The sequence below is a fragment of the Sceloporus occidentalis genome, unplaced genomic scaffold (assembly GCF_023333645.1).
Source record: "Sceloporus occidentalis isolate IW3139 unplaced genomic scaffold, rSceOcc1.0.p SCAF_3, whole genome shotgun sequence".
In the NCBI taxonomy this organism is placed as follows: Eukaryota; Metazoa; Chordata; class Lepidosauria; order Squamata; family Phrynosomatidae; genus Sceloporus; species Sceloporus occidentalis.
In genome coordinates, this window is record NW_028316983.1 from 88,168,068 (window position 1) to 88,195,192 (window position 27,125).

The 27,125-nt window shown below is 39.6% G+C and overlaps 1 protein-coding gene across 1 annotated transcript in view; it reads left to right on the plus strand.

Annotated features, from left to right (window-relative positions):
• The window catches only part of LOC149316388 (adenylate kinase 4, mitochondrial-like), a 44,878-nt gene extending 27,302 nt beyond the window's left edge, over nucleotides 1-17,576 (plus strand). Inside the window, exons 3-6 of the mRNA XM_089518688.1 lie at nucleotides 5,501-5,620; nucleotides 12,708-12,880; nucleotides 13,688-13,806; nucleotides 15,060-17,576. Coding sequence (XP_089374814.1) covers nucleotides 5,501-5,620; nucleotides 12,708-12,880; nucleotides 13,688-13,806; nucleotides 15,060-15,174 — 527 coding nt within the window. The 3' untranslated portion in view covers nucleotides 15,175-17,576. The remainder of the gene's footprint in view (nucleotides 1-5,500; nucleotides 5,621-12,707; nucleotides 12,881-13,687; nucleotides 13,807-15,059) is intronic.
• Nucleotides 17,577-27,125: the final 9,549 nt, after the last annotated feature.

Genomic DNA, 27,125 nt, shown 5'->3' on the forward strand with positions numbered 1-27,125 from the left:
CTCCTAAAGTAAAAAGCGACAACATTTATGCCATTCACAGTAAATCTGATGGTCCAGACCTACATTAATGTTTTGATCAATGAGTTAATCGGCAGTAATCAGCTATTTAAAATTTCTCAATTATTAGTGTTTGTGATAGTGAATTTATTTAAATTTCTATTGTTTAACATTATCAGCTTCATTTTCAAATTTAACATGCTAAACTCTTGAAGAGTTTACTTTAGTTGGGAATATTGTTAGAATTTATTTGGGTGGTTTTTTGCCAAAAAAAAGAAAAAAGAAACTAAAAAGCTTTCTTTAAGTCATATACTAATAAAAATCTATTTTCCTAAATTTTGCCTTTCACCTAGTTAAGATGAGGACTTTTCCACTACATTCTTGAGTTAATCTGTAAGAAAACTGGCTAGCAGAAGGAAATTTTTAGGCTTCTTGCTCAAGAATGTGACCGTACAGAAGAATGGATGTTTGATGTTTGAAAACTGTGTTTAGGGATTTGAACACCCACAGCATACTAAATATCCTAAAGGCGCCAGATCCTACCTGATCATGGAAACAAGTGGGGTCAGCTCTGGTTGGTATGTGGCTAGAAGACTGCCAATGAATACTGGGTGCTGTGAGCTATATTTCAGAGGAAGGAACTGGCAAAACCTTTGAGTATTCCTCACCTAAAAAAATTAAGAACTGGCAAAATCACCTCTGAGTATTCCTTGCCTTATGAAGTTCACTGGGTCACCATAGGTTGACAGACAATTTGAAAGCACATCCACACAACCTTTAAAAAAATATCTAGTATTTATTTTGGATGATATGCAAAAGTAGCTGTGTTGGCCATATAGCAAAATATAACAAATCCAAAATCCATAAAAGAACAAAATGCACAAAACACATCTTGCATGCTTTTTTCAGCCCCACTGGCTTCTTTATCAGGTGAAAAATCATACAGGAGAAGAAAATAAAAGTGATGGTGTTGGTATCACAGGCCTACAATTTGTTTCAGACATTGTTTTTGTTATTGCTCAGTTGGTTTGGAAGGATTGCAATGAAGGCAGAGACCACTCCCTTCTTGGCCATGTGTGGACCAAGAAAAGGGACTGCAAATTTTAAACCATTAGCATCAATAAAGAGAGCCAGTGTGGGGTTTTGGTTTGAGCGTTGAACTGTGATTCTGGAGATCAGAGTTTGATTCCTAGCTCAGCCATGTAAAACCATTGGATGACCTTGAGTGAGTCATAGAATCATAGAGTTGAAAGAGGCCACAAGACCCATCCTGTCCAATCCTCTGTCATGTAGGAACAGAATAAAAGCACCCCTGAAAGATGGCCATCCATCCTCTGTTGAAAAATCCTCAAAGAAAGAGATTGCACCACACACCAAGGTGGTGTGTTTCACTGTCAAACTGCTCTTATTGTCAGTAAGTTCCTCCTAATGTTGAAGTGGAATCTCTTTTTTTGTAGCTTGCATCCATTATTACATGAACTACTACTCTCTGGAGCAGCAGAAAACAAGCTTGCCCCATCCTCATTATGACACCCCTTCAAATGCTTAAACAAGGCTATCATATCAGCCTCATATACTCTCAGTCCCCCAAACTCCTGTGATTGGTTTGCTTTAGGGTAGCCATAAACAGGAAACAACTTAGATGCTCAACAACAGCAGTAAAGTAACTTCTCTTAGGATCCAGGGTGTCTCTCTAGTGAAGCCACAGGTCCCTTCCTTAGGCAGAGAACATTGAATTTCTCAAGAAGTTTCTGTACTGCTACACTTGGAAAAATGTTTAAACAGTCAATTATAGCCCCAAAGAAAAAGTTTTACCTTTGTTGGCCAACACAACCAACCACAGCATCTAAAGAGGTTTGGTGCAGGACCAGCAGATGCAGCCCTACCCCTCTACCTGTTTAAGTTCTTATGCATTCAGGTCATGTGAACAATGCTCTTGTTCATGGAATGTGATACTGCCTGATTGATTAGACTAGTGCAGGCACAGCTTGCAAGACTAGTTCTGCCACTAGGTAGACTGAAGCATCTGCTTCAAGAGGCTGATCTTCACCATCATGAAAGGACAGACAATAGTTATGTTTTTTTCCTTTTCCTTTTTAAGTGACAGGAAGTCAAGAGGTGCTTGTAATATTTTGTGCCTCATGTGCTAAAATACATTGAGTGCTATGCCCTTTGTGTGTTTTTGTGTAAATGTGTGCTGTTTACTGTTCTGTCTCAGCCAGCGTAATGCCCTGGACAAGCCACTGAAGCTGAGGTTTTCTGTTATGTCCTTCAGATGATTTTATACTGTTTTAAATTATGTGTGTTTTTACATGATAGATAATTTAACCTTTGGGTTTTTAAAATACTTTTGTATTGTCAGCATTTAGTTGTTTGGACCTTCTTGTAAACTGGTTTAGGACCCCTGTTGGGTGAAAGGGGGACATAATACAATAAACTAAAATAAATAGGGTTGTTTGCTGTGGAAGGGACAGAAGACCATTACCTTTTCCAGGAAGCTGCCTGACAAGCCACCCCGCAACAGGCCATACAGTGAAGGAAAATTTTGCCTGTTTAATTTGAGTCTTGGTGTAATGGTTAAAGAAAGAAGGAAAGGTCCTGTCAGAAGGTCAATTGAAAGAACTGTTCTTTATAGGTTTTACGGCATAGGACAGAGTTTAGGAACTTTCAGTGCATCAGATTTTTTAAACTTACAATTCCCATCAGCCCTATGCAGTGTGGACACTGGTATGGCATTGTGAAAATGATGGCCCAGAACATCTGATGGACCCAGGGCTGCCACTCAGGATATATGAGAGAAAGAAGAAAAGAGATCAAGGGCTGAAATCCTGTAGGGAATGATACCAATGTACCAATCCCAGCATAGGCAATGGTGGCAGGAGGGACATGTTCCAGGCAATGTGGCCGTGAAGAAAATCAGGAATTAAGAAACAGGATGCTCAGAGCCTGCTGTAACCCTGGAAAAATGCAATTGCTAGCCTACAGTACCAACATATTATGGCCCAACATCTCAGATTGGTTCTTCTAGCTTTTTGTCATGCTAGTCTGTTGTGCCAGAGGGGTGTGTGTGTGTGTGTGTGTGTGTCTATGGTTGGGAAGATGTTTCTGTGCTAACCCTCACTTGAAAGACTAAGGAAAGGTAAACAAATGCCTGAATGAATGGTGGTTTGATGTCTCATTTTACCCGCTACCCAGATCCAGCCTCATTTCAGCAGCTGCTTGGTCACTGCTATGGAAGAATACTATAATATTAAGTATATTTTTAGGTTTAGCACCCTACTCCATACAGGTTTAGACTGTGATGTCCTCATGTAAGCTATTAAAGACTTTGTAATATGCATGCTAATCTATACATACATCAAAGATCAAGGCACTGATTGTAAGTACTGCTTGAGGAATGTCCAGATAGGAAAAGTTTACTTAAAACAAAAACTTTTGAAACTGCTGATATGCATTTTTTTGTTCATTTCTTCAAAACGGAAGGGACAATATAAGGTTGTGTTCTTTGGGAGTATATAATAATAATAATAATAATAATAATAATAATAATAAGGTTGTGTTCTTTGGGAGTAAATGATAATAATAATAATAGATTTATTTCTAGCCCGCCCAATCACGAAGAATCCGGGCGGGTTACAACAATAAAATACAACAAATTACAATAGAGTTAAAAAATCAAACCCTAGACCTACCCCCCCATTCCCAGTACTAAAACAGAATTAAACAGTAATAATATTAAAACATTAAAAACATTAAAAACATTCAACAAACAAAAAATAGGCAGAAACATTGGCGGGGGAAAATAGACAGATGAGGGGACAAATATCTCTATATCTGGGGAGGGTAACTAAGTTGGAAAGGCCTGCCGGAAGAGATCCGTCTTGAGTGCTTTCTTAAAAGCTGCCAGAGTGGAAATGTGACAGATCTCCTCCGGCAGGTCGTTCCATAGTTTAGGAGCAGTAATAGAAAAGGCCCTCTGGGAGACAGATGTTAGCCTAGATTTTTTTGGCTGTAGTAGATTTCTTCCAGAGGACCTTAGTGTGCGGGACGGACAATAGGGAAGAAGGCGTTCCCTCAAGTACTCTGGGCCCAAGCCACGTAGGGATTTAAGTCACATATGTTGAAGTCACTGTTTCTAACAGTAAGCTTCTGAATTCACCTTCAAATGTAGTTCTTAATTTTGTTCAGAGTAAAAATAACATTTAAAAAATGCATGTTGTTACATGCTTAGACTATTGAATGGCCAGAAAAAATACATAGTTTATTTTATCAGCTTATTTTCATGTGGGATCTTAACTGTCATTCACTGTTTCCTTTACCAGTTTCCTTCCCCACCCCATTCTTGTTATGTCATTATGAACCGTCTAACTCAAATATTTGTTATCTTCCCAACTGCGTGGAAAACATCCAAGTCACCTCCTAGAGATGAAGGCTACAATTCTAAACACACTTACTAGGGAGGAAGTTCCACTGAAAAGTATTGGACCTACTTCTAAGAAACGTGTTGAGCTGCACTAGAAATATAGCTAGCTATGTTAAATAAGTAAGGAAAAAAAGCAAGGTATACCTGAAGTTGTTGATAAGACTGTAAAAGAAGGTGTCAAGCATTAAACAAGATGTCAAATGGTAGAAATGTATATAGATATATTACTGTGAACATGGGTTATAACTGAGTGTTGAGCCTTACATTGCTTTTCGGTTTCTTGTGCTGTAAGGCTGCTGCAAAATTAATGCAGTTTGACACGGCTTTAACTGCAGTGGTTCCATCTTACAGAATCCTGGAGTTTGTTGTTTGTTGTGGCACCAGACTGAGAAGATTAAATATCTCACAAAACAACACATTCCGGATTCTGTAGCATTAAACCATGGCAGTTAAAGTGGTGTCGAACTACATTAATTCTGAAGTGTAGAAGCAGCCTTAGTTCCACCTTTCCTTTTACTGGTTTAACTCTTTAACTCTTTATGTCCATTGCCTCTGATTTCACTGACTGCCATTTTTTAATTGATGCCTCTTTTGCCATTTTCCTTTACAAGTGTGACTCTGCTTCCTAACCTGTCAACATGACTCTGAATTGTACTTTATTTTCTTATTCTCTTTGCAAGACCACTTGCAAGTGATTCCCTTTATGGCTGCAGAATTGGCTGACCTTAGCCTTGGCAGATGCAAGATGGTTAAGATGGTTCATGCCATTTTGATGACTTGGCACCTTAATGATTCAGCTGACTTGGCAGCCAGTGTTGGGAGCTAAAATGTTTCTAATGAGAGGAGAGTTATGATGGGTGTATTAACGAGTGACATCAGGCGGCACTGAAGCCTGAACATCAAATTAGTCATCTGTGGATTTCTCCTCTGTATTTGATTTCAGAACAGAAACATGTGGGATGATTACTCTAAGACAGTTAATAATCTGAATTATGAAATCCAGCTTGTAAAGTATCTTAACTAAATGATGATTTTTTTTTCTTTCTTTCTTTCCCTGCACCTTACACTCCACATCTAAAGATGTTGGCATTCTGGCAAAGCAGTACCTTGAAAAAGGCCTTTTGGTACCTGATCACGTGTTCACACGTGTCATGATGACAGAACTGGACAAAATGCAGAGCCAGCCTTGGTTACTTGATGGTAAGAGATCCCCTGCTCCCCCCCCCCCCCCCCGCCGGTGGTTCAAGTTTTAGCAGATATTGTTTTGTCCTCTTCATCTGTGACAGACCCTTTTGAATTTTGATTTCTCTAGGGTGCTGTTTAGGTTAAAATAATGTAACATGAAAACAACAAAGACTTCCTTAAGCATTTCCAAGATGTCAAATGGGAAATGAGCCTTAAGCCACCTTGGATTTCTTAGGGCTTGCAGAAATTGCCTAAATTATTCTGGAATGTTAATTGGGGACATTCCACTCATTACTTGCTGCTGCATCTGCTTTTATTCACCCTCTTGTGCTCATCTATAAAAGAATTGGCCAGTTACTGACATGGTTTGACCAGTACTTCTTTCAGCAGGCAATTCACTTTTGCTTTTTCCTATAGACACTTTACCTTTCTTCATTCTGGTTTGACACTTTGTTGTCAACTTCAGTGGGAAAAATAATATAATATTGAATCTAAAAATTTTAAAATCTGCATACTTAAAACTTGTGCTATATATCTATTACAGAGCAGAGCAGAATTTTCACTATGCATATCCTCTTTCTCTCTCTAAATCTCTCTCTCTTAGTGTTATATTCCATCAGGTCAACTGAAACTTATGGTGTCCCTTTCATAGGGTTTTCTTTCCAAGATTTCTTCAGAAAAGGTTTGCCATTGCCTTCTCCATAGGCTGAGAGAGGGTGACTTCCCCAAAGGCTGCCATGGCTGAGCAGGGATTTGAACTCTCCCACTACTCTAAGCACTACACAGAGCAGTTAATAGTTGTACACATATATAATTCAGTAAACAGATGCATTCAGTGATAGCATGCTGCCCGTCAATGAGGTATTTCCAGGAGAGGTTTTGAAGAAGGCAAAGATGATGATAATGATAATAGCAAAATGAATAATAAAACAACAGTATGCACAAGACTGGTGAAGGTGGGAGAAAGCACCAAAGAAAGCATAATAAATATGTGGGTTCAAAAGCCTGGGAACACTGACTCTGAAGGGATATTAGAGTAGTCACCAAGGGAAAATCTAATCAAAACCTGGGGCACCACCACTAAGAATGTTTGTTGGTCCAGTCTTGGCACTTTAAGATTGTCAGGAAATTGGAACAGGGCCTTTCAGGATTGTGATGGTGGGAATCAAGTGGCCCACCAGAAACTGTTGGACTGCAGCATTCTTCATTGGCTATGCTGGCTCAGGCTGCTGGAAGTTACAGCCCAACAATATCTGGAAAGCCATCTCGTGTGTGAACAGAGAGTCTTGTGTTGGCAAAAAAGCTCAGTTAATTCAGCCCCAGACTGCAAGGACTTTGAAGGTAAGCATTGATTGTATATGGAAAGAAGCAGAGGTTTAAGAAAGCAACACAAAATTTTATTGTCTTTATCTTTTCCAATGGGAAGAGGCACACAGACAAGTTGCTTATCTTCCCCACCCCTCCTTGGGGATGTGACTAAGCTGAGAGACTCTTTGTGGATCTGCCTTCTGTTACATGAAACAGTGTGCTCCCTGTGTGTTTCTGAAGTGTGACAAGTACCAACTGGTAGGTAGGAGGGAAAGAACAGAGCCAAAATGAATTGCTTATAGCAATCTCGTCTGTGTGCAGTGAACAATGGAAGCCATGTCTCACTTTTGCCAATTTACATCTTTATTTATTTTTTTAAAAAAGAGACCTCATTAAAAATGGTTCATGTCTGGTTTTTGCACATATAGATAATTTGAACCCACAGCAGACCACTGTGGGAGCTATTGGCTGCATGTGTAAATCTTGACTCCATATTGAAACAGATCTAAAGAAAGATCAAGGCAGAATAAGCTCTTCTTTAAGGATTTCAGGAGTCTGGTTGGTCATTCCTTCCAAATGAATGTTTAGGCTCATAAATTGAATATTATGCTGAACAGAATTAATGTGCTAAAAGCCCACATTTTCCAGAGTATTCTTTGATGAAGGTACTAAATAAACTGTAGAGAATGGAAATAATAGGGAGACTAGATCAGAAAGCCTCTTTTGTTCTGGGAAGTGACATTTGACTAAAAGAACCTAGTTAGGAAATTCTGTCTTAGAAGGCAGCTGCTACTTAATTTCAAGAGTACATTAGCTGTAGGACATTTTAGCACACTTACCATATTGGTACACAGGGTTTCCCTGTGGAAGATTGTGGAACAGGCCCTTTCCCTACTTTTGAATTGCAGGACCTTGTATCATAGGTTATAGCCCTTTCCCTTCATATTAATGACTCCCACATTGTGCCAGATATTTGACTGTTCATTGTGATAAAATCACAGTTTCATCATTGAATGAATGACTTAATTGTTGAATTATTTAACATGGATAACTAAGAGGTTTATTTTCTGAAATCTGACCCAACAAATAATCTTCTCCTTTCTCTGGTTCAGAGCATTCCCCTCCGCTCTTTATCAGTATGGGAAACTGATAGAAATCTAAGGCTGTTAACTGGGTCTAAATACTCTTAAGTCAATAGATCCTATCTGATCTTGGAAGCTATGCAGGCTGAGCCCTAGCTAGCATTTGGCTGGGAGACCACCGATGAATGACAGGTGCTGAAGGCTATATTTCAGAGGAAGGAACTGACAAAACCACTTCAGAGTATTCTTTGCCTGAGAAAACTGTATGAAATTCATGGGGTCACTATAAGTTGACAGGCGACCTAAAGGCACATAATCTACACAAACACAAAGTTGAAATGCTATTTGAGCAGCCATGCCAAAAGAAGGCAAACCAAATGTGCGAGGTCTGAGTATGAATATCCTATTTGTTTAGTACTGTACTTCCTTCAGAGCCATTGCACCTGGGACCTTTTTCTTCCTGCCTTGCCAGCATAGTTAGGCTAGGGTAGGGCACCAACAAGAGTTCAATCTGTATGTTTAATTGATCTCAAGTTTTATTTCTCTGAACTGTTTAAATTTCTGATTTTTTCTATTTTATTTTTTTTGGAAATAACTGCTCTGTACTGCACCATAGTAGAAGAAAAGACCAAATGGCAGTGTAGATCTAAATCCAGCATCACCATGCTTGACAGATAGTGTGACAGGGCTTTCTGTCCCTCCCTTTCCTCATGCACCATTTCAGAACCTGCTGCAGAGGACTTCCTAGTCCTTCTCAGCAGTTTTTGAGGGTGCATGGAAAGCTGAAAGGAGGAGGAAGGATTGCCCTCATGCAAGTTCTGTTGATGGACGCCTCTCTTTCGGTGAAATATCCTTACTGAAACCTGGCCATACTGTTCTTAGAATTCAGTTAGATAATTTGATATCCTAGATACTGACAGTCCATGACTAGACTCTCTTGAATCTTTGTCTCACTGTTGCCATACCAACACAAGAGCAAAAAAAATGAGGCTAGTGGAATTTCTGAGAATGGATAACTAGATGCACTTAATGGGCTCAAGAATGGGGGAGGGTGTATAAGTTACATTGATGTAACTTAGAGAAAGCATGGGTGTTGAGTCTGGCTAAGACAGACTTTGGAAACATTAATGTTAAAAGATACTGTGTTGATGTTCTTTCCCCTCTACTCAAGTGTTACTGTTGTGGAAGTATTACCAAAAATACAACCAGTTTGTTGCATGATAACACAGTTGTGAATGTAGGAAAATAACATTTAAAAATAGTTTCCTGTGGGTTTTCTGGGCTATGTGGCCATGTTCTGGAAGGATTTATTCCTGACCTTTTGCCTGTATCTGTGGCTAGCATCTTCAGAGGGTGGTAACATGGAAGTATGTGGGGTGTATATATTTAGGGTTGCCATAACCCGCCTGAGGGAGGGACAAACCCATTTTTTGGCCAGTTGGCACGGTCCTGCCCTGGTTTTGCTCCTTGCCCAGGTTTATCCCGGGTTGAGCTGGTTGTCGCCGCCTCCGCTGCAACAACTGCGGCCGCTCTGCGGCCGCCATTGCTGTTGCGGCTGCTGCTGCAGCCTTTCCACCGCCTGCCGTGCTTTGCCCTGGCCGTGCGTGTCTTGCAGGAGCTCCTGCCCTTCCGATTGGCTGGCCAATGGCTGGACAGCCCTCCCCTGCTGCAGGAGCCTGTGATTGTTAGCAGGGGGTGGGGCTGTTTCAGCTTTACTCTCCCCATTGGCCAGCCAGCCTCAAGAGGAGGAGCATCTCCTCTTTGGTTCCTCGCGTGGGCTGAGGGCAGGAAAGAGCTTTGCTGGCAAGCTATTTCTCTTCCTTTCCTTTTTCTTCCCATTTTTCTTCTCTTCTTCCTCTTTTTCTTCCTCTTTCTCCTCCTCCTCCTCTTTGTTTTCTTCCCCTCCTTCTCTTCTTTCTCCTCCCCCTATGCTTCTTCTTTTTCTTCCCCTTTTTTCTTTTCTTCCCCTCTTCCTCCTCCTCCTCTTCTTTTTATATTTTCCCCTATTCTTCTTCTTTCTCCTCCTTTTCTTCTTTCTCCTTCCCTTTCCTTTTTCTCCTCCTCCCCCCTTCCTCCTCGGCGGCTGCTGCTGCTGCTGCTGTTGTTGTTGTTGTTGTTGTTGTGTGCCCAACTCCTTTATGACTAATGGCAACCCAGCCTCTAGCCCCCCCCTTCTCTAGCCCCTCTTTCTCCAACCCTCCTTTCTCTAACCCCCTTATTTAACCCCCTTCTATCTAACCCTCTATCTATTTACCCCCCTTCTCAGGGATCTAGGGCTTCTCAGGGCTTTGCCTCCATGTTAAAAAAAAAAGACTGACCCATAAATCCCCCTTACAGTAAGTTGAGATATACCTGGGGGAAAAGAGGAGTTGAGGGTTGGGGGGGGGTCACAGGGGGCAAGGAGAAGGAGGAAGAGGGTAATTGCTAAGAAGGCTTGGAACATGTAGTTTGCCGGCTCAAGGGGCTGCCTGTCTATCTCAGCTCAAATGCTAAGGATGCCTGGACTTGTCCTGTTGTGTGTGTTTTGGAATTGGGGGGGGGGGGGTTGGCCAGATTCCATATGTCTAGGAATAATGCCAAAATGTCCTCCATTTTGAGCATGCCTAAGAAACATGCGTTTATATCAATACTTTTTTAAAGCATTAAATTTTTTCACGTGTCCTCCATTTTAAAAATATATCCTACATTAAGGGCTAAATTTTGTCCTACATTGTCCTACATTTCCCCCCATTTGTCCCAGTTTGGAGGTTGAAAGTTATGGCAACCCTATATATATTTGTGTGATCCTTGGTTGGGAGGAAGTGATTAACATGTTAAATCTGTGTGTTGGTCTGTTGTTGAATGGCAAGGCCTCAGGATGGGAGGATATGAGGGAGGATATGTGTGAAACATCAGGAATAAAGTCTTCCAGAACATGGCTACATAGCCCAGAAAACCCACAGAAAACTATGGACGCTGGATGTGAAAGCCTTCAACTTCACATTACATTGAAAAAAATTAAAATGTCCCCCAAAGCCTTAAATTACCCCCCCCAAATAAGTAACAAAATCAGAGCAATACAAATAGCAGTTGTTGCTAACATTTTCTTCCTTATTGAAATTATAATGTCAAAAATAGGAGCTGTAGTAGTCATTTTTTAAAAAGTCACAAAGTTACAGGTAGCAAGTTTCTTTTTCACACATTTTATACAATCTCCAGAGCTCATTTTACAGTGCTTATGGTATTTTCCTTATCCTTTCCCCCAGAAGTTAAATTGCACATTCAGGGCAGAGTAATATGAAGAGGTGGCTGGCCTGGGACTGAAACAGCCATTGGTTTGAATGAATGTATAATTCAGTTTGTGGAAGGGGAAATAAATTTTTGCCAAGGGTCTGGCGTGTTCCTGTTCTCCTACATAAAGAAACCAGTGTTGGCCTGTGGTCCCAGGAACTGTTGTTAGTGGCTTGTGGTACTACTGTGAAAAATCTATATGAATGACATGAACTAAAGCTTTACTTCTCTCCTACTGTAATTCTTGCTGTTTGGAAGAAAATGTATAGATCTAGGCAAGGCTGCTGGTAGAAGAAGACAGTGTTGTGCATTTATACAAGGAATGTCAGTACTTTCTATAGTTTTACTTCTGCTCCACCACCTTGGTTCTTTCGATTAATTTTCTGGCTTGTAATTTTTGCAAAAACCAGAGGTAAAGAAAGGACAATTTGCTGGCTACATGCAGCTCTGAGCCCCATTTTTGGTGCTTTGTGGATCCACCCTATTTTTTTTTTAAATTGTTGCCAAATGTGCCCCTAAACTGCCTCAAAACAAGTTATTTTTGTTCCTTTTTGCCCCACAGTCCTTCCTAACATGGACAAAAATGGACCCAAATAGGAACAGGAAATGAATGGATCATTGGTGGGACACTAGCTTCAAAAGTGAAAATGATCATCCCTTGCCATTGCCTTGATGCAGACATAGTATAGGATACATCCCTTTTGAGTGAACTGGACATTTCACATACTTACAGAGATAAACGTGGGTTAGCCTCAGAGTACATATTTTGAAAAATATATGATTTATCTTGGATACTTCAGAAATGAAATGTGTGAAGTGTCCCTGAATTTATTAGGAAAAAGTTGAGAACAACTTGTCTAGTTGTTGAGCCAAACTTTGAGATAGAAAAGGCAGAAACCCTCTCCCACCCACACTCAAGAGTTCTTGACCTGAGAAAAATTATGGTGACCAGTCAGAATCTGAGTAGTTTAAAGATTCAGTAACATAATGAGTCAGACTGTTGGTCCATCTAGGACATTATTGTCAACATTGACTCACCACAACTCTCTTGGCTTTCAGGCAGAAGTTATTTCCAGCCTTCTTTGAAAATGCTGGGGGCTGAACCTGTACCTCCTGTATGGAAAGCAGTTGCTGTGGAAATAAGAGGAGAATTCTGTTGTTCTTAGGCATTCCTTGCAGGCTTTCCCTAGTTATCTAGTAGACCACTGTGGGAAAAATGATGGTAGATGGTCTTTGGCATTATCCAGCAGGGCTCATCTTACATAAGATATCTTGCATGTTTCTGAAATCTGTGACATTTGCCTCATGCTTGGAGAGGGAGTGTCTTAATGGGTGACTTTCACTTTATATTTCCTAATTTTAAAAAAAGGAGAGATTGGTACTAAAATTTCAAACTCACTACAAACTCTTGTAAACATTTTTATTATTATTTTTGCCTATAGGTTTTCCTAGGACCCTGGGACAAGCTGAAGCACTTGACAGGATATGTGAACTGGATCTAGTGATAAGTTTAAACATCCCATTTGAGACCCTAAAAGACCGTCTAAGTGCTCGTTGGATTCATCCGGCTAGCGGGAGAGTGTATAATATGGAATTCAATCCACCTCATATACATGTAAGATTATGAGTTCTGATAGGTCAGTGTAACTTGGAAAGAGGAAGATCAGATAGATCATCCATGTATGAAGATGATTTCTGCTTTCTTCTTGTAATGATTCATGAAATACTTTGTATTGTCTGGATCAAGTCTTACTCCAGATACGTGGCAAAAAAGATGCACATTCTGGAGAAACAGGAAAATGTGCACAAAAATGTGTTTTAATACTTTCAAATGGTTCTCAATATTAGAAATGCTCCCAAGTAATGTTGGTGTTGTCTTCATTGCTGTAAGTTTTCCTGGCACTTTTAATCACACATAAATATATTATATATTGTGAAAGGGGCATTGCAGGAAGACTAGATGATTTCAAAACATTCGTGCAAAGTGCTTGTTGCTTTATAACATACATAATAATGACAATAAATAAATAAATAGGCTAGGATAATTGTTGCAGAGAGGGGAAAGAGAATCCAAATCCAAAGTTTGAAAGATCCAGCAAGTGAGCACAGAGGTCTCGGCAGGGCGAGCTGTCAATACCTTTCTGACCTGGATATGAAATGTTTTCATTCTGGCACACAGGCCCATTAAAGGGAAATTTTTCCAGCTGTAGGACACAAGAGACTTTCTGAAGATGGTTCCTTCATCATGGAGACATTAGAAATAGGACATTTTTAAAGTGATTAGGGCAGAGACAGGAGATTTTTTTTTTAAAAAATGACAAGCATTTTAAATTCAGCCCTACTCCTTGCTCAGTAATTACATGCTTAGACATACTACTGTTGTTGCTGTTGTTCTTGCTTTCACATCACTCTTGTTCTGCAGGGGATTGATGATGTTACTGGTGAGCCATTAATCCAACGGGAAGATGATAAACCTGAAGCTGTTGCTGTCAGGCTAAGAAAATACAAAGATGCTGCAAAGCCTGTTATAGAATTGTACAAGTGAGTAGAAGTCTGAACTTGATATTCAAGTGTATATTAAAGTGATACAAAAATTATGTGGCATGTCAGTAGAGTTTTCAGATTATTTAAAAAACACTATTTTGCCATTTTTGGGGGGTATTAGTCTATTGTTCTTGTTTGAATAAAGTGGCCCCTTGATATCTGGTGGGGTTTGGTTCCAGGACTCCCCTGTGGATACCAAAATCTGTGGATACTCAGGTCCCATTAAAGATAATATATAGTAAAATAGTGTCCCTTATATAAAATGGCAAAATTAAGGTTAGCTTATATTTCCAAGCTGTGGCTGGTGGAATCTATGGATACTCTTCTTCCTCCTCCTCCTCCTGTTTCCCCCTCCTCCTCCTCCTCGCCATGCTCCAAGAAAGGGAGCTTTCCCCTCACCCTGGCTGGCCCAGAGTCTCACTCCTCCTCCTCCTCCTCCTCCTCCTCCTTGAGGCTGGCCAATGGCAGAGTGGGGCTGGAAACAGCTCTGCCCCAGCTGCTCTGCCATTGGCCAGCCATCCTCAAGGGGACGAGTGTTCTCTTAGGTGTGATGGCTGCCGGCCGGGGCCCAAACCCGGGATTTAGAGTGAACTGGACCGTGGCCATGCCAATACCCCAAAAACCGTTACAATCGCGGGCGCAGCCGGGTTATGGCATCCCTACACTGACTGCTTCCCAGTAAGTGGAGATTGGAGAACTTCCTTGGTTCTTACATAGCCCCTAAATGAGGGTCTACCCAGGGATCATGAATACATCATGAGTGCTTAACTTCATGAGTGTATAACTTTAGGTTATGTATTGGTAACTGCATTACAGAATTTTGGCCCATGTTAGTATTAAATAGCTACTAGTCTGTACTTTTGAGAAGTTATATAGGAGGAAATGTTAATGCTTCTACTAAGTTTGGTTGGTTTGTTTACAAAAAATAAGTCTGGTAGATCATCTTCTAGAACCAGTGTCAGGATCCTGAGCCAATAAAACAATCTATCTTTTTAAAAAAGAGAGAACACTATCTTATATTATATATATCACTGTCCATTGTGGATTGGTTCACGTACTGTTTTACAGCTCTTGATCACAGATTAAAATACTTCTGTTAGAAAAGGTTGTGTACACATCAAAATGTAAGGTGAATCAACACTGTTTTATACTCGCTCATCTATTCTTTTGTGTAAGTGGAGAATTTTGTAGTACTGTAGTAATTCTTAAAATTCTTCATTCACTTATATAGATTTCTGTTCCTATTTCAGAAACAGAGGAATCCTACACTCATTTTCTGGAACAGAAACCAACAAAATCTGGCCTTATGTTTACACTCTTGTGTCCAGCAAAATTCCTCCCCTCCAGGCTGAAGAGGCAAACTAAGCATCTCCAAAAGAGGAACAATAACTGATACATTGCGTTCTGGTTTGATTTTGTTAATGGTATAATCTTCCTGTGCTCTGCCCTTTTGAAAAGTAGCTGTTCTCCCTGGTGTTACTGGAGAATAACTATGGAAACAAATCTTTGAAAGATTCTAGTTTTCAGCATATTAAACATTTGTTCATGGACTTCATGGGATTATAATTGATTATGCAGAGGCAGGTCTGTACAATCTGTTGTTTGTTCCATCCCTCCATATAGAACTAGCACACCTGTATAGGAAGGATGCAATTCATGAATGTTTGGAAATGATTTATTTGATCTCATCCTCTACACCAATTTAAAATTGAACATGCAGTATAGTACATGTATTTGCAATGCAACAAGTACTGTGGAAATTCTATGATCTATGATCTACAAGTTTATTATTTAATAAATGGAGAATTAATATCAGAGTACTCAGAGAAAACCAATATTGAAGAACATCTCTTATAAAAATGCTGCTCTATAAAAATGGAACTATTCTTTTTAACTTGGTGGTGTGGGTTGAAGAATAGTTGCACTATTTTGTTTATAGTTTTATAGCTTTAAAATCATACAATGTTACAAACTATCAGTAAAGGACAGTGCACTCTACACATTTTTGCACATGCAGAATTGTCCTTAGTGTCTCCTGGGCCAATTACTGTATTTTGAAACCTCATGTGAACTCCAGATAATCTCTGATCATAGTAAACAGCAAATTCCCATTATTATAGAATGTAAGAATATTGTTGCCACAACTGTGGAAACTGCTGTTGAGTTATACACATGATTTACATAGTAGGTTTGTCTATATAAACCAGAGGTGGACAACTGCGGAGGGAACATGTCCAATTCCCCACTCCTCCACTACCTGGTGGGCCACACTATTCTGTTTCAGCAAGCTGGAAGTGATGTGATGTGATTTCCAGTTTTCATTTTGGCCAATTTTCAACCAATTTTAATCTTTTTTTTTCAGGGTTAGTGGGAATCTAGGAAGCTAGAGTGGGTGAAAAGTCACCCCCAAATCTGCCTGAATCAAATTTTGAGGGGAGGTGTGGAGCTGTACTTATGGGTCCCAAGGGCCACCTACAGCTCAAAAGCTGCAGTAAACCACCGCAGAATATTTCACATGTGCAAATAAGGGAGAAAAAAGCCAGACTTACTCTCAGCATAATTACACAACTGAACTGATGATTTTCAGACACATCATGCTTATCCTGTGAAGAGCCAGGAATGCTCCTGTAACCAAACCATTCCCAGGACTTCCCCATAAATGATTTGTTGCTGGAGCATTCCTGGATCTTCATGGGATAAGTCCTGGATGAGTGCAATGTCATCTGAAAATCTTCTGCATGATCACGTGATTATGCAGGAGTATGCCTTTTACTCCCAACTTTTCCCCCCATTAGATAATCTCCATTATTACATGCATTGTGCCAAAGACTTAGTTCAATTGGTTGGTGTTTGGTGCTTGATGTCTGTTTATTGGTTCTGTATTGCTTTTATAATTGAGATCCTTTCTTTTGTGATTGGATTTTTTTTAATTACAGAGGTTTCCTTTTTGTCTAGTTGGCAAGATTTACCTAGGGTTGGTTTTTTTTGTCTGCATTGGTAAAGAAAGAGCAGTATCATGCAAAAATACTCTTAAATAACAGAGGAACAGAATAATAGAACACACAAAACAATGAGAATTACTTGCAGAACAGCCAACTTGTACTTATAAAACTATATTAAAAGCTTTTGTGTACATTACAGAAGCCCAAATAATTTTGTATCATATGATAATCCAATGTAACAAATTACTATTCAGGATCCTTCAAAAAGTCCTCCAAATAAGAAGTTGATATAAAGACTGTGAAAGGAATCCTATGTAACCCAGAAAACACACGGCGACAGCAAATTCGGAGTTATTCAAACATTTCATAGTTCTTCAATCCAACAACATACAATTTCCTCTCCTTCATCAATGTTGTTTCTTTGTTCAGCTGCATACAAATCAAACAGGTATTTTCCTGTCCTTCACATATGTTTATTTTCTTAGTTCTAGCCTGTAATTGATAGTGAAGAAATGCTCTCCCTTTCCTTGCACCTTGCTTTGTATCTTCTACTAGCAGTAGACTGAAACGTATGACAAGCAAGCACTTTATCTCTGTCAATTTAAAGAACAAATTGAAACCCTGCCTACTACGCATGTGTTCTTTCTTAATTGGTCAGTTACTGAAGTGTACTTCTGGAGATTGTGCAGTGCTAAATGTGCAGCTAATCCGAGCATTGGCCAAATTTCTGAATTTTAGAGTATAAACTGAACTGAAACATTCCATTTTCAGGAGCAGGGATTTGAATTCTTTTCTTCAAGGAACCAGTTTCTTCACTGAGCTGACTGCTGAGTAACTGCTGTGTCTCTGTTAGAAGGATACCTGGATTTTACATAAGGTCCAGAGCTTGGAAATAAAACATTACAATAATGTTTAATAATTACCCACAACAAATTATATATATATATTTAAAATAAGTTAGCAAGCCATAATGAAGACTCATTTCAAAAATGACATAACAAATCAGAATGAGGTTACTCTATTGGTGTGAATAATAACATTTTTTCTAGTTAAATTTATTTTTAAAGAACATTTTAGAGATGTGTTGGCAGGATTTTTTCAGAGTTTATGCCATTCGCTTATGCCATCCCTACCCCCACCCTGGGTAACAAAATTACAGAAATGTATGGACCAGTGCAATGGGATACATTTGAAACAATTTAATAACTAATGAGAACAAACAACTTTTTAATATTTGATAGGATTCTAGTTGATTTTTTCATGGCACTTGCAAGTGTATGTGGTGCTAGCCAATCCTTCTGGGTGCTGGTGTCATACAGTGCAGATGGACACTGTGTAGAATATACATCTCAATCCCTGTATCAGTGCACCGGATGAGAAGATCTGTAATGTCAGTCCTCCTAGTTTACCTTTACAGATCCTGTTTACCATGTAACCCATGGTAAACATTCAAGGGACCATGAGGCTTTCAAGTAAACAGGTTGAAAACAACTATTGGTTTATTACTGTTATACAGTAAATTCAACCCACCAAAACAAAGGGTGCCCATGTATGAGGAAAGCTAGGCTACTCCCATCATCTCTGTGTGAGGGTTCATTCCACAACAAATTAGGAGCACTCATGTCCTACTGAATTTGATGTGAGAGCCCTATTGATTTCAATGGGATATCAGTATAAACAACATGGCCTGGATCCAATCCATTAATTCTTTTCACTTTCTGTATTTTATTTTCATTTTCTTTAATCATAGTGTTCAGTAAATAAAATAGTAAAGGTTTGCATTCAATTAGGAATTCAAAACTAGTTTATTTTTAAAATGATGGACCAAAAATATTTGGGAGTTATCCTAACCCTTTAAAAGGACTTGAAGCCTGTTCTTAAAAAAGAAGAAGCCTATGCTTTGCAGTAGCTGGAGTGAGGGTCAGATCTACTTGTCAGCCTGGTAGATTTCTGTTAAGGTCCAAATCCTGGGCGTCATGGGAGCCTGGAGGGAATTTACATCCAGTGGATCCAAAGCTGGCCCTTAAATGCTCAGATTTAGAGACAGTGGGGAAAGTGGTGGGTCTCTACTACTTGGTAAGGGTGGCCCCAGGAATGGACTGGCATCCTTGGAGCATCTGAAGCCTCCTCAGATGTCCATCTGAGGGAGACTGGCATTGTATTGTGGTTCGTAATATTTGACAGGTGCTGTAAACCTATCTACAGTGGTGCCTCGGGTTACGAAATTGATTCGTTCCGCTGTCAATTTCGTAACCCGAAAGGCTTTCGCAAGCCGAATCCCCATAGGCGCTAATGGGGAAAAGCCGCTTTTTGGTGCGAAATCGCGCCGAAAAGCACCAAAAGTTTTTTCGTAACCCGAAAAAACTTTCTTAACCCGAAACAGTTTTTTTAAATTAATTTTTTTCGTATCCTGAAAATTTCGTAACCTGGGTAATTCGTATCCCGAGGTACCACTGTACTTTGATTTTAGTCTTCTCATGTTGTCTTATTTTATACTTTATTCAAGGAGGATGAAGAGGAATGTATTTTGGCAGGAGCCAGAGGAAGGAAACACTCCTTTCTGTCAAGTCTCTGCCACTCTGGAAAGGCTTGAGGGATGCTTTCCAAGGTGGAAGGGGTGGAGGAAAGGAGTGCTTCATTCCCCCCCCCCCCCGGTGGGGGGGAGGGTTATTCACGGTTTTTCCATCTTCACAGTGGTCTTCATCCCTTAACCCCCACGAATGTGGAGGGAGGACTGTACTTTTTAACATTTATGGTGCAAGATCATTGGCTATATTTTTTATTGTGCTGTTTAGCAGCTATCAAAATGACTTAACAGAGACCAAATATAGTTGATTACACCAGTTTCTTCTTTGTCCTCTATACATTACATTTCTGTGTTGCAGTTACAAACATGCTTTGGTATCTGTGGCTTTTAATTTTAAACTGTATGTATCTTATTATCATGAGAAGTCACGCAGTATTCATCTTTTGCAAATAATTCAGCCAAAGGGGAACTTCTCTTCCCCACCATATGTCAACCATAGCAAAATTATTTCCAAGATTTGTTTCATTAAGTAAATCATACTTTTTGTTAAAGTAAAAACATGCTGTCTGAATTTAGCCTGGTTTTTTCAGGTTATGTTGCTGTAGCAACACATAAAGCACAGAGTACATGATAGGCCGGGAAACAGGCTGGAAATCACTGTTTTATGGGCTTATTCTTCCACCACAACTTGGAGAGGAAGAATTTCATATAGAAAGATCCAGCCTAAGTACTGGGCTTATAGGTAGCTTTGTTTTGACTTTTTTGCACTTTTATGAAAATGGGTTGTGTCACCTCCAGCTAATGCAACAATGGCCTGGTTTTTATCCAGACATCTCAAAGTCTATGATGGGCCTTCCAAAGATGCTAATCATAGAGTTGGAAGAGACCACAGGGGCCATCGAGTCCAACGCTCTGCCATGTAGGAATACATAATCAAAGCACCCCCAACAGATTGGCATGCAGCCTTTGTTTAAAAACCTCCAAAGAAGGAGACTCCACCACTCTCTGAGGGAAATTCTTTCTAATGTTGAGGTGGAATTGTTTTTCCTGTAGATTGAATCCATTGCTTGTTGTCCTAGTCTCTGGATCTGTGTAAAACAAACCTCTTCTCTCTTCGATATGACATCCCTTCAAATATTTAAACATGACTATCATGATCCCTCTTAACCTTCTTTTCACCAGGGTAAACATTCCCAGATCCCTAAGCCACTCCTCATAGGGCATGGCTTCCAGATCTTTCACCATTTTGGTTGCCCTCCTCTGGACATGTTCTGGCTTGTCAACATCCTTCTTGAACTGATGTGCCCAGAATTGGACACAGTATTCCAGGTGAGGCCTGACCAAAGCAGAATACAGTGGTACTATTGCTTCCCTTTAGACACTATACTTCCATTGATGCAACCAAGAGTCATATTGGCTTTCTTGCCTGCCACATCACACTGCTGACTCATGCTCAGTTTGTGGTCTACTAAGACTCCTAGATCCCTTTCCATGAACTGTAAGAGGCTTTGAAAATCCTGTATAAAGATACTATGGAAGCCTACACAGGTAGGAGTGTTTCCACTAGCTTTTCTCTGTGACTATTCTGATAGAGTATGACCATCTGTGATCTTAAGATGGCCATCCTTAATCATAATATTAAAATCTTAACATGATTTAACAGCTGATTTAAGCAGCAGGTATAAAATAAAAAACAGCTCATTCCCCATACAATGCGTAAAATTAAAGGAGCACTGAATGTGATATATACACATGAAAGAAAAGACCATCAGTGGTGAGAATGTATCATAGGAAGAGCTATTGTTCTTCCTGTAACAGTAAGAGGTGTTGCTTGGTCACACTCACTGTCTAGTATAATCAGGGTTGGAGGTGAGAAATAGCCTCTCCCCAGCTTTGAGGCTCAGAGAAGCAGTGTCAGGAAGCCATCCTTGTTCAGTGATGTTTTGGTGGGTTGACCTTAAGTCATTTGTACTTCAATCACTCCACTCTCAGGATGGCAAATGGGCATGGGTGCCTTCAAGGGTGCCCTGCAGGATTGTTTAGCCTCTGGCACATGAGAGGAAACTTCTCCCCACACAGTTGAAGTTTATTTCAAAAGGCATTTATGTCATATTTTCACTCATTTCCTTTTTTTCTCTTCATGCATTTTCAAGCAATTTGATCTAGGTCAACTCTCTGTGAGAGCCAATATGAGGTAGTGGTTTCAGCACTGGACCATGGTTTTGGAGTCCAGGTTGGAATCCCCACTCAGCCATGGAAACCCACTGGATGACCTTAGGAAAGTCATAATCTTTTCAGTCTCAGAGGGAAGCAAAGGCAACCCATTCTCTGAATATGTCTTGCCAAGATAACCCTATGATAGGATCGCTTCAGGGTCACCATAAGTTGGAAGTGACTTGAAGGCACACCACCGTCACAACAACCGCTCTGTCCCCTGCTTTCCCGTACTTACACATACGTTAACAATTACATTTAGGAGGTCATAAACATGGGGAAGGGGTCACTATTCTATGCCATTTGCTGAGGATCATGGGTGCTTCTGGAGGGAAAGTAAAGATTGTAGTCTGGATTATTATCTATGATCCTATCATTTTAATTGTTTTGCAACTATATATTTAACCAATTTTGTTGTCTAAAGTTTTAAAGAAACATATTAGATGTGTACAAAAATTCCAAGTCTGTAAACAGTAGGAATGTAGTACTTGTAACTGACAGCCTTTCCTACACTTTATCATTTTCTGACTGCTTATTTTTATATTATAAGCCACTTTGGACAGGAACTGTTTTGTAGATCTGCCCTTTTAGTACAGTAAAATATAGTTTAAGCACTATACAAATATGTTGGGGATTGTTCTACAGATAACAGAAGGGCGAGTTTCAGTTGGAAGTATAAAATCGGATAATTTCTGTGCATGCACATGCTAAGGGATGCTCTTTCAATAGCACTCTGCAAAAGGCCTGAGAATTTTATTTAAAAGCCATAGCAATTCCAGGTCAAGAATTCATATTTGTAGCACAGGTACAAAAATGGTCATTTGAAAATAATGTCTGAAATCCTGTTGGTTAGTTCCAATGACAGTAGACACATTGAATCAATTACTGAATAGCAAGTCAAGACATAAATAAATCCAGATGATGCAGAGGCTCTCCTTTTACTTTTGGCAACGATGGAGTTAGGCCATTATAGTGATACATGAATTTTCTACCAGCTACATATTTAACAACATTCCTTTTTTCTGATGATCTGAATAATTCAGAAAAAGCACTCCACTACAAAACTACCCAAAGCTTACTCTGTTTTTATTATAATGGTCTTAGCTTTTTCCAAGAGTCACAACCCTTTGTAATACTTTGCAATTTTCAATTCATTATATTGGCACTTTACTGTGAATGTGATACATTTTCTAAATTTTATGCTGCTGCTTTGCTTATAACTGTATTGAGAGGAAAATAGTTCTTTGGTTAGCCAATTATTTTAGGGAAACAGTTTTTGTAAGTAAGCAGCTTACTGAGAGAAACTGGATATTTTTTCATAGTCCGATTCTACAACTGTTGTTACTATTTGATATATGTAAATAAAGGTAACTTCAACTTCATGTTTTGTCATTTGTATATAATATGACAGTCCTTATTTGCTGATTCTCATTTTAGAAATAATAAAAGATCTTTCCTCATTTAGTATATGTGTGTGTGTGTTGGTGGAGGATCATGCAGACTCCAGGTATTGTTGAACTACAAGCCCATCCCTGCAGTTCTAACTGTCTTCATTAGTAAAATATGTTGGGAAATGCAGGCCAGTTATCTCTGGAGGACTGAATTATTAACACCCCAGCAATATAAATGATGAAAAGTAATAGTTTTGCTTTCTGAGAGGTTAAGAAAAATTGTAACCTGTATTCACAATCTTATAAGCTAGGGGTGGGCCATGGTGGGAGGCTTGGGGGCACACACCCTCTGCTAAAAATAACAAAACAAAAAATGTTTTTGTCCCACAATGCATCCCCCCAAATACCCTCTTGGGGGCATGGGGGTGGTGAGCCATTTGGGGCCCAGGAGAAGCCTTTGTTATGAACAGCAAGTTACCATGCGGCACTTCCTATTCACTTTCTGCTTTAAAATTAGGCTTCTCCTGGGCCTAAAATGGCCTGGGATGGGGCAAAAATACCACCCAAGCCTTCCACAGTACATTTTGGGGTAAAATGCCCCACAGAGTGTACTCTGCCCAACCACTGCCTTTAGTACAGTTGTTGTCAAAAGTCGTATCTTTATGGTTATTTATTTAATTTATATCATGCTTTTCTCCCATAGGGAATCCAAAACAACTTACGCATTAAAATCATATAATAGAATCATACCATTGGAAGAGACCACAAGGGCCATCCAGTCCAACCCCCTGCCATGCAGGAAATCACAATCAAAGCATGCCCAAAAGTATGCAAAGGAATCTTGTAGCATACCTCCAAAGTGACCTGAAGCAGCTTTATTTTGGCCTGTCTGTTCAGGCCCATTGCTAGGTATAGACACTCATGTTAGAATCCCTGCAGAATCCCGGATTTTAAAGTTGTATTTCCCAGAAGAAGGCCATACAAATATTTCTAGACTGAAACATGTTGAGCAGTTTTCAAGAATAAAATCTTCTCTTTTTTAAAAAAACTCTGGCCCTTATCACACGGAGGGTTTTGCAGTTCTGATCTGAAGCCACTGCGGGTCCAACCTTGTGAATTCATGTTAAAACGTGATGTATTATCTCATGTGATTGCTTTCTATGGGGGGAGTTGTTCTGAGGCAGATCCACAGTCAATCCAAAGTGACTCCTGATTTTTGTGAATTCGGTAACAAGCAAATTCACAAAAATTGTTTCCAAGCTCACTTCGATTTCACTCTGAATTGGTCTGGTGTGGAATGCAACTTTGCTTCCGTCCTGGTTCACCCCCCCAAACCTCCAAGCGCCCACATTTCCCATGATGCTGCACTGCAGTTTTTCCCCATTTGCTTCCAGTGCTCCTTCAAGAACGGAGGGCACGTTTGCATGTAGTTGACAGGGATGAAGGGAATGAAACAGGAGGCTGGGGGTAGATATGGGAGCAACGGAGGGGCAATTGGAGGCTGGGGGGACCAACAAATTCCAACTCCCAGAATTCCATAGCCTCGAGCCAAGGACCCCACAACCAACTCCAACTCCCAGAATTCCATAGCACTCAGCCAGGACAGCTAAAGTGGAGTCAAACCAGATTATTTCCCCAGTTCGGATGCAACTGTTACAAAGGGAAGGAGAGTGGACTGGATTCAGGGAGGTGGTACTTTAGGGAGCATGGAGAATATGGGAAACCGGATCATTTCTGCAATCCTCCAAAATGGGTCTCCTTCAGATCCAAAGGAATTACTTCCAAGTAAACCTTCAGCTTCTACACTTATTATTTTGCAGTGAAAGAAAATTATTATTATTATTATTATTATTATTATTAAGGAATTATTATTATTATTAAAATTTATTTCACTGCATAATAATAATAATAATAATAATAATAATAATAATAATAATAATAATTTTGCTGGTGATACATTCGGATGAAGCAGAGGGCATTTAGAGATAGGTGACACATTCGGATGAAGCAGAGAGCATGTAGGGATAGGTGACATTCCCTATCATCCACGTGAGGCTAGCATTCACGTGAAACTGGAACCATGAAGTGGCCCTCTTCTTCTTCTTCTTCACCCTGGAAGTGCAAAGGTTCATGATGCGTTTAGAGCCCCACTGAGCATGTGCAAGGATCCCAATTCAGATCATTGAATCTGCATGGTATGTACCAGTGTGATAATTTAATGTGCACTCACTCCACTTTCACTCAGGAATCAGCACAATTTCGTTCTTCATGTGTGATAATTCATCATGTGAATTGCCTTGGATTCGAATTTACTCTGCTTCCCCTTCACTACAGATTGGCTCTGGATTGGAGTTCCAGTCTCGTGTGTGTTAAGGGCCTCTGAGACTTTATCTCTTTCCCATTTCGTACTCACTTAGGTATAGCAACATTTGATTGTGGACATTAATCTCTATGTAGGTTAGCAAAGATTCCCAATGGCTTCACAGTGACAAAACTGAGTTACTGTAGACTATTTAAGAAGATGGGTTGACCTGCAACACCGAAAGCCAAACAGCTTCATCTTTAAAAGTGTGCAAACCTCTGCTGAGAAGGAAATTAAAAGGATGAATGCACTTTGCATCCCAATGACAAAGTAATAAACTTTTCTTCAAAGCTATTGTTTCTGCCCTAAATCAAAACAGTTCAAAAACAGAATTTCAACTGGAAAAACAAATAATTTCTCCTGATACATACTGAAGTCATGGAAACAAAACAACAGCCATGAAAAACACCATGTTGAAATTAAAATAACACACTGGGAGCCTGTATTCAACAAGAGGATTATATTTGTTTTAAGAGATAGATTAGAGGGAAAACATTTCTGCAGAGCTATTACATAAATCAGATTTTGGTTCTTGGCTTATTCATTCTAAATGCCTAAGTCTATAGGGCACTGGGTGACAGATTTTGTATCCACAATAAAAAGGATCTTAGTAGGATGGCCCAAGTTCTTGCCCTAAGGCAAGCTCAGTCCAACTATTATATTTCAAAAAGACTTGAAGGAAACAGTATGCATTGCATAGGCATTGATTGACAATATAAAAGTCCATAAAGCTGTGGCTTCCAATACATTTTGAAAGGGCCTCTGGCTTTAAAAATACCAAAGTTGTGTCTGACATGAAACATAGTTAACAGGCCTATTGTTTCCCAAGTGTGGGCTCAGTAGTGGGATCCATAGCTAGCATGACCAATGGTTGAGGGTTCTTTAGCTTCTAGTCCAACATCTGGGACCTGAATTTAGGAATCCTGCTTAGAGTATTATGTCAGATTCTGAACTCAAAGATTTGTATTAAAACTGCTGATTAGGAAGGAAGCTTGCTGGACACACTTTCTTAGCCTATTGCTTACTCTTTTATTACGGCATTGTAAAACAATTTTCTTGAGAGATTAAAACAAAACAAAACAGAAACACACTCAGTAGTGGTGAGCAGACTTATTTTCAGGCTTTTGCATGGGTATTTTTAATCTTTAAATACTAGAACCCCAAAGTCCCCCAACTGAATCAGGTGTAAAATAACAGGTGGATGTGGATGCAGAGTCAGGTACAAAACTAATTCAAGAGATAGTTTCAGTGATCAAGAACAATATCACATAAGCCATGGCTTATGACAACCTTCACATTAAAGAAAACTGACTTAATAGATATGAGGAACAATAGAAAGAAGTAATAAAATATCAGAACTATGTCTAGCTCCCCCTGGCGCATGCATCTCACATTCCATGTCCCTATAATATGTTTGGATATTATTTCTTGTGTCAAATGTGTGTGCTGCTTATTTCCCATCTTTTTCAGTTCTTCTGTGATCTTGAGCAACTCTCTATTTGTGATTTGCCACTGTAGCTACACTTTTGCTCTCTGTTTGTGTTCTAATCTTGCTTTATTTTCATTTTTGGTAGTTTGATCATGCCCTCTATTCTGTCCCTTTAGCTGTCTGTATTCTTTCTTGTTTTTCATGAGATTGTCATATCCTGGGATTTTCTTGGTGAAACGATTGGATGACAATGTTAATACTGTACTGTAATGATGAGAGGATTTGTTTGAGAACAAATGGTAAAAGGTTGAGAAACTGTGGTATTAGGATACAGATATACTTTCTATTATATAAAGAGACTGAATAGTTAAGAATGTAATGTGGAAAGCAAAGTTGTTATTAGACACTTATATTGAGTATGCTGAAATGGAAATATGATGCGGTTAGATTT